The sequence below is a fragment of the Mixophyes fleayi genome, chromosome 7 (assembly GCF_038048845.1).
Source record: "Mixophyes fleayi isolate aMixFle1 chromosome 7, aMixFle1.hap1, whole genome shotgun sequence".
Classification (NCBI taxonomy): domain Eukaryota; kingdom Metazoa; phylum Chordata; class Amphibia; order Anura; family Limnodynastidae; genus Mixophyes; species Mixophyes fleayi.
Genome location: NC_134408.1, coordinates 134,630,257 through 134,646,652, shown reverse-complemented (window position 1 = coordinate 134,646,652; position 16,396 = coordinate 134,630,257). Strand labels below are relative to the sequence as shown.

Here is a 16,396-nt window from a genome sequence, read left to right as displayed (position 1 = left end):
AATAAAAGAAATATGTAAATGAATACTAATGATATTTAGTAAACAAATAAACATTACAAAGGTGTAATTGTGTATAAAATGATGATGGTTGGTTTTAGTGTTGCAAATGTCCTCTTTTTGTGGTGGTTTGGCTGAAGCAGGGTCAATCAGAAAAAAATATGCACATAAAATTATATATGACTATTAATACTACTATTAAGCTGAGAACTCTGAAGCCCAGTTTTCTCCTTCATTCTGCTGTCACAGGATGAAAAAATAAAACCACTGTTACAGTTTTTTAGGAGTGTGCGTATATTTACTTAAGCATTGTTCGCCCTCGCAGGAGTTCCATAACGTAAAATGACGAAATACGGTCATGCTTCTGTAAATGAAAAGATTAAAAACAAATTATTCCACCGCAAACACTTTCAGATTTGACAAGTACATTGTGGGGCTATAGCCACAGAAAAAGTGATCCATCCAGTTTTTCCTGTTGGGAGATGATTCAGGTATGTCTCAGGTTCACCTGCTTACCTCTCCCCATTCACTGATCTCCAGCTTATGACATCAGTTAACGTCCCCAGAGAAGGTGTGTATCTCTGGAATGACCAGTTATGTGCAAATTATTTTAAAAATAGTGTCTTTTGCAAAACCTTTATAGGTATTCTTTTCCGTGTCACTGCTTGCTAACAAAATACATATTTCATTCCTAGTCAGCAAAAGCATTATTAACTGACTGAAAATATTTGAGATTGGAAGGTGTGACCATGGGGGAAGATATTTTCCTACACACAGCAGACTTCCTGCCAGCAATGTGTTCCCTTATTTTATTAAAAGCAAGGAACGTGACCTCATGTGGCATCACAAGATCATTTTGGGGGGGTTTTGTGATTATGAGAATTGAAAAGACATGTTCTTACTGTGTATTTAATGTCCTCGGGCCTGATTCATTAAGGATCTTAACTTGAGAAACTTCTTATTTCGGTCTCATAAGTTAAGTTAAATACTGACTGTTTTTTCATGTAACACACAAATACTTGATAGCTTATTTGTACACTGAAATTTAAAGTTGATATTTGTGTGCTACATGAAAAAACAGTCAGTATTTAACTTATGTGCAAAACAGAATACTAATTTGCACCCCTTGCATTGTAACATGGTTTTGTCCAGGAGACTGAAATAAGAAGTTTCTCAAGTTAAGATCCTTAATGAATCAGGCCCCTCTTTCTCAACCCCATCTCCCGAACATCTATCAGTTAGTTAGTTTGGCTGATTATATATTTGCATTAAAGAACATGTGTACAGGTGAACCTAATAAAGTGACCACTGAGTGTATAATGAACCATATACTGAAACAGACCAAGCTTGAGATCCAGAAGGCACTGGAAGAGGATACCTCTGTGGATTAATATGACAATCTGAAGGATGACATGCAGAAGAAGATGGACAGTAAGAATATCAACCTAGGCTGCTACTTGGTGACAATAAAATGTTTAATTTCCCTATGAAAGATTGAAAATCTGTTTATCTCTGGTTAATGACATTGTATATAGGTTGCAATTATCATAGAGAAAGAAGCGACCAAGCGGAAAGAACCAGAACGTTAGCAGAACCAGAGAAAAATTGCACCACCTGCTGGTGATATCAAGAAGACAGAGCAGATTGATGCTGAGTTATATATAAAAAGATCAAAGCCTTAAGAAATGAAGCAACAATTGTAACTCGTACAATCAGCGGCTAACTTTGGCCCGGGGGGGCAAGACTCAACTCAGCAGCCTATTTTAAATGAAAACAAAATGCAGGTGGCCCAGTGACCCAGCCCAAGGTAGCCCACTATGGGACCGGCCCTGGGGGCAGATGCCTCCTGCCCCCCAGCCCAGCCTGCCCCTGCATGCAAACACTCTGAGGAAGAGAGAAGTTGAGCACATGCAGGAGAACAACCTGAGTTTCTGCAAACACATCTGGAAGAGTTATGGAAGCAGAAGGTCTCTTCTGCAGCAGCCGAACGTACTAATGTCACAGCTATAAGAGGACAACATAAAACATGGTTACTTCAACAGTCAGAGGAGGACTCTACTGATTAATATCATCAAATCGAAGAGCTGGAAGCAGAATTTGCATAACTGAAGATGTAGAGTTTAGTGAGAGTCGAAGAAATTCTGTACAAGAAAATGGCAGCGTTTGAGTGTGTTTGTGCAAGTGGAAAGTTAATTGGGGCTGACGGATAGTAAAGTCTCGATAAAACAAGTATCAGAGCTGGAGTTTACAGGTCCATTCATACAGTAGCCAGCAATAGAAAAGACACTAACCTGACACAGTTAAAGGAGTACCATTCTAGTGCTAAAAATTGGGCAATGTGGATTAATTACAGTCAGCAAAGTTTCCAAGGTCTAAACAGAAAAGAGACAAAGGAGCATGGAAGATGAGACCACCAGATAGGGAAAGAATCGGGATATTCTTAGAGTTGTGGAAAGACCCAGGCTAAGTAATGGAAGAGTCATTTCGGCATGAGTGGCCTCATACCAGTGTAGCAGAGGTTGTGAGAAGGGGATGAAATGTGTAGTGGTAAGACATTCATGCCCTGGAATGTATGATCCGCCCCCAACAAGGTAGGAAAGTTGTGTGACCACACCAGCAATAGCTCAGTAGGGTTCTGAGAGAAGAGGGTATATTCCCTATATGTATATATAAAAGTTTGGGCATCATTGGTCAAACTGCAAGCTTCATTGACTCTCTAAAGAGCACAAAGTTAAACATTATACGTTTGTTCACATTTAATTGCATAGTTACGTTTTATTTGTTGAATTTAACAGATTGTAAAAAAAAATGTGGCATGTGCAAAAGTTGGGGCACTCTGTCCGCCAGTACCAGCTCCGTTGGCAGCTTCTAAAGGCTTCTTGTAGCCAGCTAAGAGTCTAAGCTTGAATTAGGAATTTTTACCTACTCTTACTTGCAGAACACAAGTAACACATAAATATTATTACATATTCTTACATACACTGCACTATAGAACTTCCCACAGATTATTATTAATATTCAAATCCGAGTATTATAAGGGCCAATCCAACACCTTCACTTTCAAATGTGTCACTTGTTTTTCTCCAAATGTATCTTTTGCAGTTGTGGACAATAAGTTGAATTTTAGTTTTATCTGCCCCCAGCCCTTTAGGCGTACCTAAGAATTGTTGTGTTATACGTCTGACGTTCACTTTTGTGGCACATGTACTCAACATTCCTTCTGACAAATTCATTCATGCAGATCATTTTTGAGTTTGCTGTGACGTGGACCTCTGGATCACTACTCTGCTCAATTTCTCTACAAGTTCTTTGTGGTGATTTTTGGTTTCTGCTTTGCCCTATTAGAGATTATTAGGGTCTTCCAGATGTTGCCTGGACTACACAAGTCCAGATTAAGTTTCCTTTATATAGCCTTCCCTGCTTGTAGCAGACAATTATCTTTATTTTCAAGTCAGTTACTTAGAGGAACCCAGGGTTGTTGAGAGGAGACCCAACATCAAGAGAAGACTACCTAACTTGCCAATCAATTCTTGAGACCTTAAATAAAGTGTTAACGAATCGTCAGGAAGGGCGCCCAAATATTTACACATACGCGAGAGAGAAGAGAGGGTTATAGAATAGATAGGGAGATGACCCTTTCGAGTGGTAAGGGGAAGGTACAAGTGTGAGGAGGATCCGCTCCAGGCGGTGGTAGTCATTCTCCCGATGACCACCACACCGACAACAATGTCATCGACATGAGGATATCGATGACGAGGATTCCGATGGTGAGTAGATAACTACATACCGGCCCCTCTATAAGGTTTTGTGGTGTCGGGTCCAGCCATTGCCGCCTTAAAACCGGCAATGGCACTGTCATCAGTGGGACCGACGTGCTTACCACACAACGACTTTGCTTACATTGCCATTCTCACATGCCGGCTCCAAGTGTTAGCGAAAATGGTCAAGCTCTTCATTAAGGTATGTAGTTATCTACTCACCATCGGAATCCTCGTCATCAGTATCTTCATGTCGATGACATTGTTATCGGTGTGGTACGCACCGCCTATGCGTACCACACCCGTTCCAGGTTGTGAGGTTGTGGCCATGAGCTACTGACACATATATAAAAATTGAGCTGCTTGTAACTATTAACAGTATTTTATTTTCAAGTCTAAGAACTAACATTCTGGCCCATGGCTGTACGACTGCTCAACAGTATATATGTCACACCAGTTTCTGAAAACTTTCCCTAGGGAAATGTATATTTCTTTCAACACACTTTTGTGATTTAGCACAGGAAAAGAACAATAATCTTTTAACAGAAGAAAATGAGACTTTTGATAGCCAAACCCAAGAGATAATCTAATGTCAATACACCGGATATACTTAAAACTGTTTTTATTGGATTCCATCCAGGTGGTTTAATAAGAAGAGGCTTAGGTAAATTTGGTTAAATCTTAATAAATGCAAATTAAATAATGACAATCTACATGGATTAAAAATAAATCGACTGCATTGTGTTTCTGTAAATACTTGACCCATTTAAAAACCAGTTTACATTAAGTCTTTTCTTCTTATGCAACCACTCTATGCGCACTAACTCAAAGCATTCTGAATATTATCATGGAATGTATTCTGCAAATTATTGATCACAATGTATTATCATATATTGATTCTCTCCACAGCAAGAGCTACAAGATAGTAATGTTTACACATTGCATCAATATAACGTAAAGAAAATTGAAAATTTCAAACAACGCAAGGGTCAATTTACCTTCAGAATGTTTGTTTGTCAGTTGTGTCTGCTCAGTAAAAGCTTTTTAATAGAAATTATGGAAGACATTTGGATATGTGTAAAGCTGGGTACACACTACAGAAAATTTTTAAAGATTTTACCAACGACTCAAAGTCCCGCTCAGCATGCCGATTCAAGTGTACACACTATACACATTTTACAAGTCTTACCTTCAGATCTGAGCTCTTCATCTGTCAAAACCATCGGCTGAAAAGATTGTGACTCTGTAAACTGTATGGAGATCTGCCTACACTGCTGGTCGTGAGTAACACACACTGCAGAATTTGACCGGCATCGTTCCATCGTTTATAGAGATGTCTAGTCCAGTTATAAAATCAAAAGCAATACGATGTGCTTTGGAGCAATAAAACATGATCGTGGGAGCGTACACGTTAATGCAAAATCGGACCTAACAGTCGTTTATTGTATGATTGGCCTGATAATTGGGTGAAAAGCCTGTAGTGTATTCCCAGCTTAAGACTTACTGGGACATCCCTTTGACATTGGGTGACTTCTCAGTTTATAGAAGTGGGAAAGTTTTCAGAAACTGGTGTGACATATATACTGTTTTTGAGAATTACAAAGGCAATATAGCTATAGTTCAGTGTTCGCTAACCTGTAACACTCCAGGTGTTGTGAAACTACAAGTCCCTGCCCTCCACTTGTAGTTGAATAGAAAAAAAGCAGCCTGGATAGACTGAACAATATAAAAAATAAATGGACCAATGTAGTTTGGAGGCTGTCTATGACCCCCCCCCCCTCCCCCCGACCTCCACTTGTAGTTGAATAGAAAAAAAGCAGCCTGCATAGACTGTAGAATTAGAATATTAAAAGAAATGGACAAAGGCAGTTTGGTATCTGTCTGCATCAGACCCCCCCCCCATCCACTTGTATTAAAATAGAAAAGAAGCAGCCTGCATAGACTGTAGAATTAGAATATTAAAAGAAATGGACAAAGGCAGTTTGGTATCTGTCTGCATCCTAATCATTCACATAATCATTAGCGCCCTCGTCGCCTACACAAATCTCCCCCTCAAACTCTTCTAATTCCAAAGTGGCATCCTCAATTTGTGTATCACCGGCTACACTCGGGCTATTCCGGCACACATCAGCAGAACTGCTGAAAGGGCCCTTATTTATGGGTACATTATCAGAATGCTCACGATTAGACATACCACTGTTGGATGGACTCTCCACAGGGATTGGCATTAGTGTTTTCTTGTAGCTCGGCTTTCACACGTAACAGTAGTTGTGCACCACTTTTGGAATTCAAATTACTTGGTCTTGCAAATTCTATAGACAAGCCTGCTTGTCTTCCTCTTCATCAATGACTCTTAGCAATTGAGCACTCGTCTTTGGGTGTATATTACACCCAAACTTTATGAGTGCAAATTAGTAAAAATACAGTTTAATCCCTGATAGGTCCTCCACCATCCTTTGCATGTTAATAGTAGGATTGGTTGGAGTTATGGTCAAGGTCACACATTTTTTAAAAAAATCTTTCAAACCAGCCTAGATGTTAAACTGTTGTGCTCTGCCCCCTGCGTCATCCCTGCTTCATCCCTGCTTGTGTTTGGAAAGTGCATATTGGTGCCAGAACCTCATGTGCCAGAACTGCTGCCACTGGTGCCACACTGCTGCAGGACTTACACAATCAACCGCATCCTCATCGTCGAATACCCAAATCTCCCCCACATCCTCTTCTAAAGACAGTCATCCTCACTTGGTGTATCACCAGCTACACTCGGGCTGTTCAGGCACACATCAGCAGAACTGCTGAAAGGGCCCCTCTTTATGGGTACACTAACAGAATGCTCACAATTAGACATCCCACTGTTGGATGGACTCTCCACAGGGATTAGTGTCATTTCTGATTCTGAGCAAACATTATCCTCTAATGCCTTACTGTTATCTTGCAGCTTGGCTTTGACGCGTAACAGTAGTTGTGCACCACTTGTAGGCTCGGTGACATTTTTGGATCTGCCACTAATAGAGAAAGGCAAAGGCCTCATTCTCTCTTTGCCACTGCGTGTGTAGAATGGCATGTTGGCAATTTTTTTTTTATCGGCAGTTAACTTTTCCTCAGTTACACTTCTTTTTCGCTTCAACACGGTAAAAAAAAAATTTGTGTGTGTTTTTTTGCCTGATTTCAAAAGACGGTGTAGTTTGACATCGCCTTTCCCAGATGACGTACTGGGAAAACTACCATCAGGACTGGTGACAGAACCTGGTTGCTCATTTTGCTCATATGTGGACTGCTTTGAATCCATTCTGAGCCCAAAGCACTTGTAGTGCTGCAAATTGTTTTTGACACTGCTGCAAAATAGGACTTTTTGACAGCCAGATACATTTCTGCAAAAGAATGGGGGACACCCCAACAGCAAATGGGAGTGCCAGAAACTGAACAAAACCCCTCCTCTCTTCTCCTCTTACTGCTGTAACAACTGGTATTAAGCTTTCAATGGTATTGAATACAATCAATCACTGTCCCGGATATAGCCTGTGACCTAACCCTGCTTTCTCCCTCTGTCAAATGGCGATGGATTGCTGTGGGGGCTGGTATTTATGCTTTTCAAATCTCTCGAGATCCGAGCTCAGAAAAACGAATACGTCACGATGACGTTTTGCCTCGATTTCGAAACCGAACGGACGGGAGAGTACCGAGCGGTACTCGGATACCCTAAATTCGGTAGGATTCGGATCTCGGGGAACCGACCCCGCCCATCTCTAGTTATTAGGAGCTCTTTGGTGATCTGGTCCCATTTATCTATGGCTTCCAGTGACCGCACAGATGGACAATGCGCAGGACCAACAGGCGGTGAGGAGGGTGGGGTCTCTGACAGCTCCTCCTCCTGCTCCTCTGACTGGTCACCCACAGTGGGTTGTGGCTCCGCATCTAAGAAAAAGTGAATAAAATATCTTAAACCAAATTGATTTGGAGTTATCCATTTAATCCTTGAAAAGAAAGCAAGGGTAGAGAGTGAACAATGGTACAGGAATATACACAAGTCTAGTAGTGTTATATTCTATATTGTACACAATAAGGGTAATTACCTGATTCTGTTTGTTGTGGTTTTGCAGGGGGGCCTGCGAAACTCTCCACTCGCCCGACACCCTCATCTTCCTGGACATCTATGCAGACTAACGCGGTCAGCTTGAGAGACAGAGGTCCAAAGAGACAATGGGACTACCGTGATGGGGCTGCTACCAGAGTTTGTCTGGTCACCTGGTAACAGAAGAAAACCTAATTAATTGACAATGTAATGTATTGTCTTCTAAGACTGAAGTAATGTGGAGATGTTGCAATCAGCCAGTGGCGCACGCAGGGGGGGTTTCTGGTTCTCCAGAAACCCCTCCCCTCCGCGAACCAACGGTACTGTACAGCAGCCGCGGCACTGTCAAAGAATCGTCCGCGGCAATGCTGTATTGTAGTATAATACAGCACTGCCGCGGATGCTGCTTGACAGCGCCGCGGCTGCTGTAGAATTCAGACTCGCCAAAATGGAGCTGCTGCGCATGCGCAGCAGCTCCCTCTCGCAATATTATTTTTTTTCGGGGAGGGGGGCGGAAACCCCCCCTTCTAAATCCTGCATTCGCCCCTGATCAGCGGATATTTCACATGGTGGTATCGCTGATTGGCCGCATGTCACTACCCCTTCGAAGAACCCTGGCTCTTGGTCCCTTTGTGTGGGGGACCCCTCGTCCTGCTTTTTGGGGGCACGTCCTTGTAAGCCCGGGCTGATTGCGATTGCTCTCGCCGCCACCATACTTTCATTATTTAAAAATAAGGAGTGTTCTTATGTGAAGGGGGGACAAATGGAAATGTATTACACCCCCACATATTCTGCAGTTTGTAAAAGATGTTTATTGCCAGACATCCCCGCTCCCCAATCATTGATAATCATTCCTTCTGCTGTCCTCGTGATAAAACTAACTACAGCCCCTATCTACCCAGCCATGACTCTGATGGCGACTGTCCTACATAACCAGTGACTGCCGGGGCATATGGGTAAGGCCATAGTTGTCCTTCCCCTTTGGAAATGGGCCCATATAGAGTTCTCTAATGTGGTGAAATAAACCCTGTGGGCTCTGGGTGGAGATAACTTCACCCCACTCCATGTGTCTCACTCTGAATTCCATAATATGTACTGTGGGCCCTTCTTGAACCTTAATTGTCATCAGGAAATACAGCAACCCCTTCACCTATGATATATATTCCATATATTCAACAATGAACATTCATCATCATCATCACCATTTATTTATATATAGCGCCACTGATTCCGCAGCAATGTACAGAGAACTCATTCACATCAGTCCCTGCCCCATTGGACCCCAGAACTGTGAGGCAGAAGTGCTAACCACTAAGCCACCGTGCTGCCCACATTAAGAACATATCCCCATGTTCATTGGAACATGGGCTGAGCTCCACGCTCCAAGGTCATTCTTAGACTACTGGGCTTGGATGGGCAGCTCCTAAACACCCCCATTATAATTTGCCACAGGAGTGTCTCTATTTTATCAGGTCTGCCTCTTTCTCCAGGCCCTGGTGACATCACGCACTGTGACATCACGGACTGTGACATCATAGTGAGTGACCACACTGCCCAGGGACAGTGCGGAGAGGCAGCTCAGAGAGAGCGAGAAAGTCGAACACACAGCTGTTTTTTCGTTACGTCTCTCAATTGGACGCTGTTTACAGGAGTTATGAGGTGAGGTCTAATTGTGAAGGTGCGTGTGACAAGTATGAGAGAACCTGTTAATGTTTAGAGCACAGCACAGAGTATATCAGGAGATGAGTGATGTGTCAGTGAGGACAGGACTGCATGTGACAGGGGCCGTGACATGATGTGTGGATGGGAATGGAGGCAGCAGGAAGCTACAGACTGAGAGTTATATAGTAGAAGGAGCAGGTGCCCCAGCAGCACAGAGTATTTAATGAGATGATTTTGCGGAAGCTGTGGGAGGCAGTGACCTGTCCTCCCCCCGATAATAATATATAGCCCACTGCCCAGTGTAGATTCTCCTTTCCTGTATGTAATTTTAAATATTTGTTTTATTTTATGTTGCACATTTTAAACTGCATTGAATGTGAATATTTAAATGTAAATGTTCCATCATTCGCTCTTTACAGAGAAGATTTCTATTACGTGCTGTTTCTGAACCCTGCTTTCTTCTTATCGCAAGGGGGAAACATTTGTATTATCAGCAGTCATTAAAGGATAACGCCACAAAAAGCTAATATTATATTACAACACAAGAAAAAATAAAACGTACCTGCACTCACCCAATCTGGTGCGCCCTGCGATGCCGGTAACGGCTGGAACAGGAAATCACTTATTATGGTCGGGATGCGATTTTTTTTTCAAAGTTCTAGTGGTGTTGTCAAGGGCCCTCCCCCCGTAGTTGTCACACTCACAACCTGTAACTGATAGTTATTTGTAGCCACGGATCCCTTTTCCTGTTGCTCACAGATCGGAGTATGTCTGGCTGTTTGTCTGGCACTGATGTATAGTAAATAAGCAGGTAAATAAGAATGTATTCTCTACTTGTCTATCCAGGTCGAATAATGACCAAGAATTGGAGGAACATCTCGCCACAATGTGGAAAGACCTGGGGGAGAGCCAGGCAGTGGAGGCGGAGGAAGTTTGGATGAAGCAGGAGTTGGTATGACAACAATCTATAACCATTTGTACACATACAAACATACACGTACAGAGGTAATCAGGAAACGGAGTGGTCATGCCAGGCTGAGGGGCGTGTGACGGTCTCTGGGCCATGCTAAGCGCTTCTGAAGCATTAGGCTGCCTCAAATTCCCCTTCTGTAACAAACCCCTAAAATTGCTGCATACCTCCCAACTTGCCTGGGGACAAACATGCCGACTGGTGGAATGGTGGAATAGTGGTGTCAGTTCGTGACTGTCCCACCTAAATCAGGACAGCTGGGAGGTATGATTGGAATATGGCCATTGTGATTCTATGAACCATGTGTGTGACATGTCATTGTGCATGATCCCACGCTATATCTCCATGTGTAGCCTCCAGCCTTCAGGAGCGCTTTGTATATTTATATATATAGCGGCACCATATACATAGCGCCTTACAGAGACTATATACATTCACATCAGTTCCTGCTCCAACATCCGCGTGGCAGTGGGACACTAAAAGGTTAATATCCCTCACCATGGACACGGCTGGAAACTGACTCACGGTACAGATTCAGTTTCCTACTATTCACATTATAGACAGGATTAATAATGTGATGCCCACTGTCTGTTAGTATGGAAAGTGTGACATACATCTATCTATCTCTCTTTCACAGTCTGTCACTTTCTTTCTCTCTCTCTCACTCTCTTACCGTATGTCACTTTCTTTCTCTCTCTGTCACTCTAAAACTGACCTTATACCTGTATTATCCCCTGAACAGGAAAGAAAATGTGACATATTTGAGGCAAGAGAGGAGCTGCTGTCAAGCCTGGTCAGTCCATCATTATATCACTTAATATTCCAATGTGATGATAGTCACAGCCGTGGTGCACTCTCTCCTCGCAAGTGTCCCATAAGACCAAAACTGAAGCTTTGTCCACACACTTTATTACTGTAATATATACAGCAATCACCCCGGGTGTATTATATACCCAGCAATTACCCTGGGTGTATTATATACCCAGCAATCACCCCGGGTGTATTATATACCCAGCAATCACCCTGGGTGTATTATATACCCAGCAATCACCCCGGGTGTATTATATACCCAGCAATCACCCCGGGTGTATTATATACCCAGCAATCACCCCGGGTATATTATATACCCAGCAATCACCCCGGGTCTATTATATACCCAGAAATCACCCCGGGTGTATTATATACCCAGCAATCACCCCGGGTGTATTATATACCCAGCAATCACCCCAATGTCCTAACTGTTATTGTATCAGGGCCCATTGTTCTCGTTATCCTATAAGACAGTGCGCTGAATCTGTCTCCTCCCTCTAATTGCCCACACTGGGCCTTGGAGGGTGATAGAAAAGAAAAAGGCATTATTTCTGGAATAAATGGCTGCTGTGATATATAAGTAGATATTTATATAGTATCACATCAGGATATGCTACAGAACTTCAGTTATATTAATAGGTGTACAGTAAATCATATAGGGCTAGGTATCTAGGAGATTTGTGGGGTCCCATATCCAGGGTCTCCATCATTTGGGACCTATCCTCAGGTCAGTTCTCCTGCTGCTGCCAGCAGGGGTATCCTGAATCTCTGTCATTCTGGCACAGTTTTGTAGAAAGCGGATGATGGATGGCTTAGTTAGGTGTTGTCATTTCTCCAATATGTCTTCAGAGTACACCAGAAATTGTACAGCACTCTCATGGTTTCCCTCCTGAATATAGATTGTGAGCTCTTCAGAATAGGGACCTCTCTTCTCATATTAAATATTGACAACAACATCTTTTCTGATTATAATTCTTAGAGCAGATTGCATAATTCTCCATCACACACAAATATATCCCATAAAGGGTTCCGGGTAATAACAATACTATGTGCAGAAATCTGTAGTAACCTGGTCAATTCTGTCATTTGTCTAATAAAATAGCGGACATCAAGGTGGCCTGAAGTTTACTTGGTCCATAAAATCCCCTACGTAGTCTTCTGTTTTCCAAATAATGTAATACAGTGACAGGGAACGATCCGCACTTATCCTGTTCATTTATAGTCTGATTTATGGGAAGATAAGATCTACGAGTTCAAGATTCCTAGAATCTTGGACACAGTGGCGCAGTAACATAGCCGTAGCCTTCAAATAAGCCCCTTTGTGCGAGGAGAGGGCACTACACAATGTGTTACACAAATATATAATATGGTGATGGTTATGTATTCATATACTGAGATCTGAATTTAATTCTCTCTATTGCAGCTCAGCAGCTATATGAGGGAGAATGATCTCCTCAAGAGTCGTGTCACCAGGCTGCGGCTGCTGGCCACAGAGCAGGAGGTACAGTATAACAGTTACTATAAAGAGGTGGCGCTCAGGTGGCGGCTTTGCTTACATCACCTGTGGTGCTGTCACTTCAGAGCTGAGGGTACATTTTACACGGCACTCGGTTCATAGGTGCAGAGAGAACATGACACAGCTTCATGTGTGACCAGTAAATAACATGGACTCATGTATGTAGTAACTGATAGCCGGGCGGGATGGAAGAGCAGGTGCTTTGCTGCCGGAAATATTTTATTGTGTTTATTACATGTGTGCCCAGTGTAAAGTGTACAGACATGTAAATGTGTAATGTATTTATGTAAGAACAGTAGGAGAAGTGGCGATATGACATACCACCATATACACCCCCACATCCACCTCTGTGTATAAATGTTATGGATTCCACTCACCCAGTGGTCCAGTAGGGATCTGGGGGCCCCAGTGCTATAAGACAGCCACTGTCTGGTCCCAAGGCAGGGCCAGAAGCCATCACAAGAGCTTCAGCAGGGCTCTCAGGAACAGGAACTCAGTAGGACCTGGTGGGGTTATGTCATCTATCCACTGGTACCTGAGGCCCTAACAGTGGCCCGCAACAGGTTCTCCTGAACCCACAGAGCACACTAGGGAGTCCCGGGAAGTGCCGCAGCGGAGGTCAGAGAATTTGGTTGGCAGATGGTGGTAGACATCAGTCTGGGTGAGAGATATCCTGCTCCATCTATAAGATCCAGCTGTGTACTGGGACCAATATCTTACCATTTATTCCATCTCCTGTCTACCTGCATTCAGCTACCAGGCAGTAATGATCCAAAGTAAGTGATCAGAAGGTTTTAGCAACCAGCAAAGAGGTGCTGCAGCAGCTACACCCCACAGAGAAGTGTAAGCGGTTCCTGGTAGGCTGGTGATGGAGCTTGGTGGTGACAGTGATTACCCACCTAAAACATGGGATACGTTTAGTTTAGTGTGGCCAATGGGGAAACTAGGATTAGTCAGTGACAACAAGTTGCTTAAAACCAGAGAAACTCATAAAGCGTAAAGGAGGACGGGGCGTCACAGCACAGACAGGGACTCGTCACTTAAAGTTTTTGTGTAATCAATGGCGAAACGTTGGATTGGTTGTAACACAATAGGCCCACGTTCCAGTATCTGATATATCTGAGAGATCTGATATAGAGATCATACTGGATGTCTGACCTGAGTGATATTTATATGGTTGTAATCCTGGTGGGAAGCTGCATAATATCCTTGTGGGGTCTTGTTTCATTTTCTATATAAGTTGCTGTTAAATTAACTCTTCAAGACAAATTTCTAGACCAAATCAAAATAAAAAATACTTTTTAATAAGACCAATTTGTTAATTTTTCCATCAAATTATTTTCTGTCGTTCTGCAGTAAAATGTATAGTAACCTGGTAATAACCTGCGGGGACAGACTGTGGCCGGCTTATCCGAGTCCCATGGAACTTGTCCTAAATATTTGCTGTGTATAATTTATTTCACTCTGTATCTCTTTCCCTAGATTATCAACAGACACCTGCAGGAGTGGCAGCCGCAGCCAGAAGCACCTTCTCTGTTAGTATCTATATGGTTTATTCCATGCACACATACATTTTATACGGTTCTAAAGAGGAACATTTGTGTATATAATCAGTGCTGTCCATACTGTAATAGAAATATCAGGAAGACTTTAAGTCCTGTACTGGTGACTCCAGACAGGCTCTGTCTATACTGTTCTAGTAGCTCCAGACAGGCTCTGTCTATACTGTTCTAGTAGCTCCAGACAGGCTCTGTCTATACTGTTCTAGTAATTGCAGGCAGTCTTTGTCTGTCCTATTCTAATAACTCCAGAAATATCTATAATATACTGTTAAATTGTTGCTCACCCAACTATAAGAGAAACCTCCAGATAGGAACTATGACCATGGACCGTGTCAGTAACTCTTGTTAATAGAAGACATAAGTTTAATAATATTTTCTGGTCCTTCAGGATGAAACCTGTGGAGCAGGCTGCCCCATCTCCTGCAGAGCTGGTGAAGGCTAAAGTGGTGAGTCCATGCCATCAGCCCCTTCCTCTATGTTATATAAAGTGACATCATATTTACTGTCAGCAGTAGGACATTTGTACCTGCCACCTCTGTCACAGGTCATCTTTTGTTACTACTAAACATCTTGTACCAGAAAGAAAGGTTTTATTAATGTGTCCTTGATGGTCTGTAAACCTTCTCTGGTCTCACATCTCAAATCATCCCCGTGAAACCTACAGAACATATTTATCACTCATCTTACACAAACCTTCCATTACAAACATCTAATGACTTTAATAACTTCAGTGGCTGATCTTGTGTCGTACTTTTCATAATCCCACCACTTCTGTGATTTTCCTTCAGGAGCGGGAGCTGCAGCCGAAAAAAATGAGAAAAAAGGAGCAGAAAAGGAGCAGCTTTGCAGGACTAAGGTGAATTATGCTCCTATTATTATTTCAAAATGATTGCAACTGTTCATCGCTAAAACAGAGTTTTTCTTTCAGATTGCTCTATAACTTCATTTACCATCTGATGCGCTGGTCCTGCAAGCTGCTCTTTCTGCTCCTGCTAATATACATGGTCCTGCAGAGTGCTGGAAGTTTTGCCACCAACTGCAGATGCTTCACAAGAGGGCTGATGGAGGCGATGGAACTACTGCTCAGGCCCTACCTTATTTTAAAGGTTGAGGGCCAAATTCCAACCTAAGAGCTGTTCCATTAGCAGAAAGGGTGCAGGCTCCTCTACCTGGTTGGTCTACTCCTTGTCCCCCAGTCCATACGGTGTAGATGTCCTGCTGCAAGGAGGCAGTGACCAACAGGAGAGGTTGTCGCTCTCTGTAGAGATCCATACGTTCCAGCTCCAGCTGGGACGTATGGATCTCTACAGAGAGTGACAACCTCTCCTGTTGGTCACTGCCTCCTTGCAGCAGGACATCTACACCGTATCAGATGACTATAGTAAGAACTGGACCTGTTAGTCAGACCAACCAGGTAGAAGACCCAGCACCCTATACCTTCTGCACTTGCCCTCGAAAGCATCTGCACAAGCCCAGGAACCTGTCGATCACTTAATAAAACCTCTGCCTTGAGAAAGTCACCTAGGTGACGAAACGCGTTGGCCAATTGCAGCTACTTACGGTTTCCGCACTTCCAGTCAGGTGTGCTTTCCAAGCTGGAACGCACGCCGCCGCAACACACGGAGGATCACCTCGTTATCACCACTCAGTTTACTGTGTTTGCCGTTCCCAACATCATCGATTTATCCTGACCGCCAGCCTGATATCACCACCAGAGCATCGGACTTACCGGATGTTACCTGGACCATCCACTTCACAATATCAAAACCTCTAAGCGCAAGTATGGACTTTGCATTGTATCTCAGGAACTACAGCTACGTTGTACTGGATATATTCATCTCTCAGGACAATCATCTATTCCTGTTATTCCACTGCTTACCTACCTTACCCCGTGGTGCGCTCCCCCTGTGTTTCTATTGACTTAATAAAACCTATTAAACCTATTGATCGAGAGTCTTGTGCTGTTTCTTTCATACTGCCATATATTGTTACAATGTTTAATTGAATATATATCAGAGAAATAACAAGCCCGCGCTCGGTATATCCCAC

The 16,396-nt window shown here is 42.9% G+C and overlaps 1 protein-coding gene across 1 annotated transcript; it reads left to right on the top strand.

The window, feature by feature from the left end:
- The first annotated feature begins 9,481 nt into the window (after nucleotides 1-9,481).
- On the top strand, nucleotides 9,482-15,613 carry LOC142098561 (uncharacterized). The gene is made up of 8 exons (XM_075181396.1): nucleotides 9,482-9,486; nucleotides 10,336-10,441; nucleotides 11,202-11,252; nucleotides 12,693-12,770; nucleotides 14,268-14,320; nucleotides 14,736-14,793; nucleotides 15,136-15,203; nucleotides 15,276-15,613. Exons 1-8 carry the CDS (start codon nucleotides 9,482-9,484, stop codon nucleotides 15,475-15,477), a joined length of 621 nt encoding a protein of 206 aa, XP_075037497.1. The 3' UTR covers nucleotides 15,478-15,613.
- The last annotated feature ends 783 nt before the right edge of the window (nucleotides 15,614-16,396 follow it).

Bases quoted from the DNA above. Each gene is read 5' to 3' on its own strand.
- LOC142098561 (XM_075181396.1), top strand. The intron at 10,442-11,201 runs GTATGACAACAA...TCCCCTGAACAG, and splicing joins TTTGGATGAAGCAGGAGTTG to GAAAGAAAATGTGACATATT. The intron at 11,253-12,692 runs GTCAGTCCATCA...TCTCTATTGCAG, and splicing joins AGGAGCTGCTGTCAAGCCTG to CTCAGCAGCTATATGAGGGA.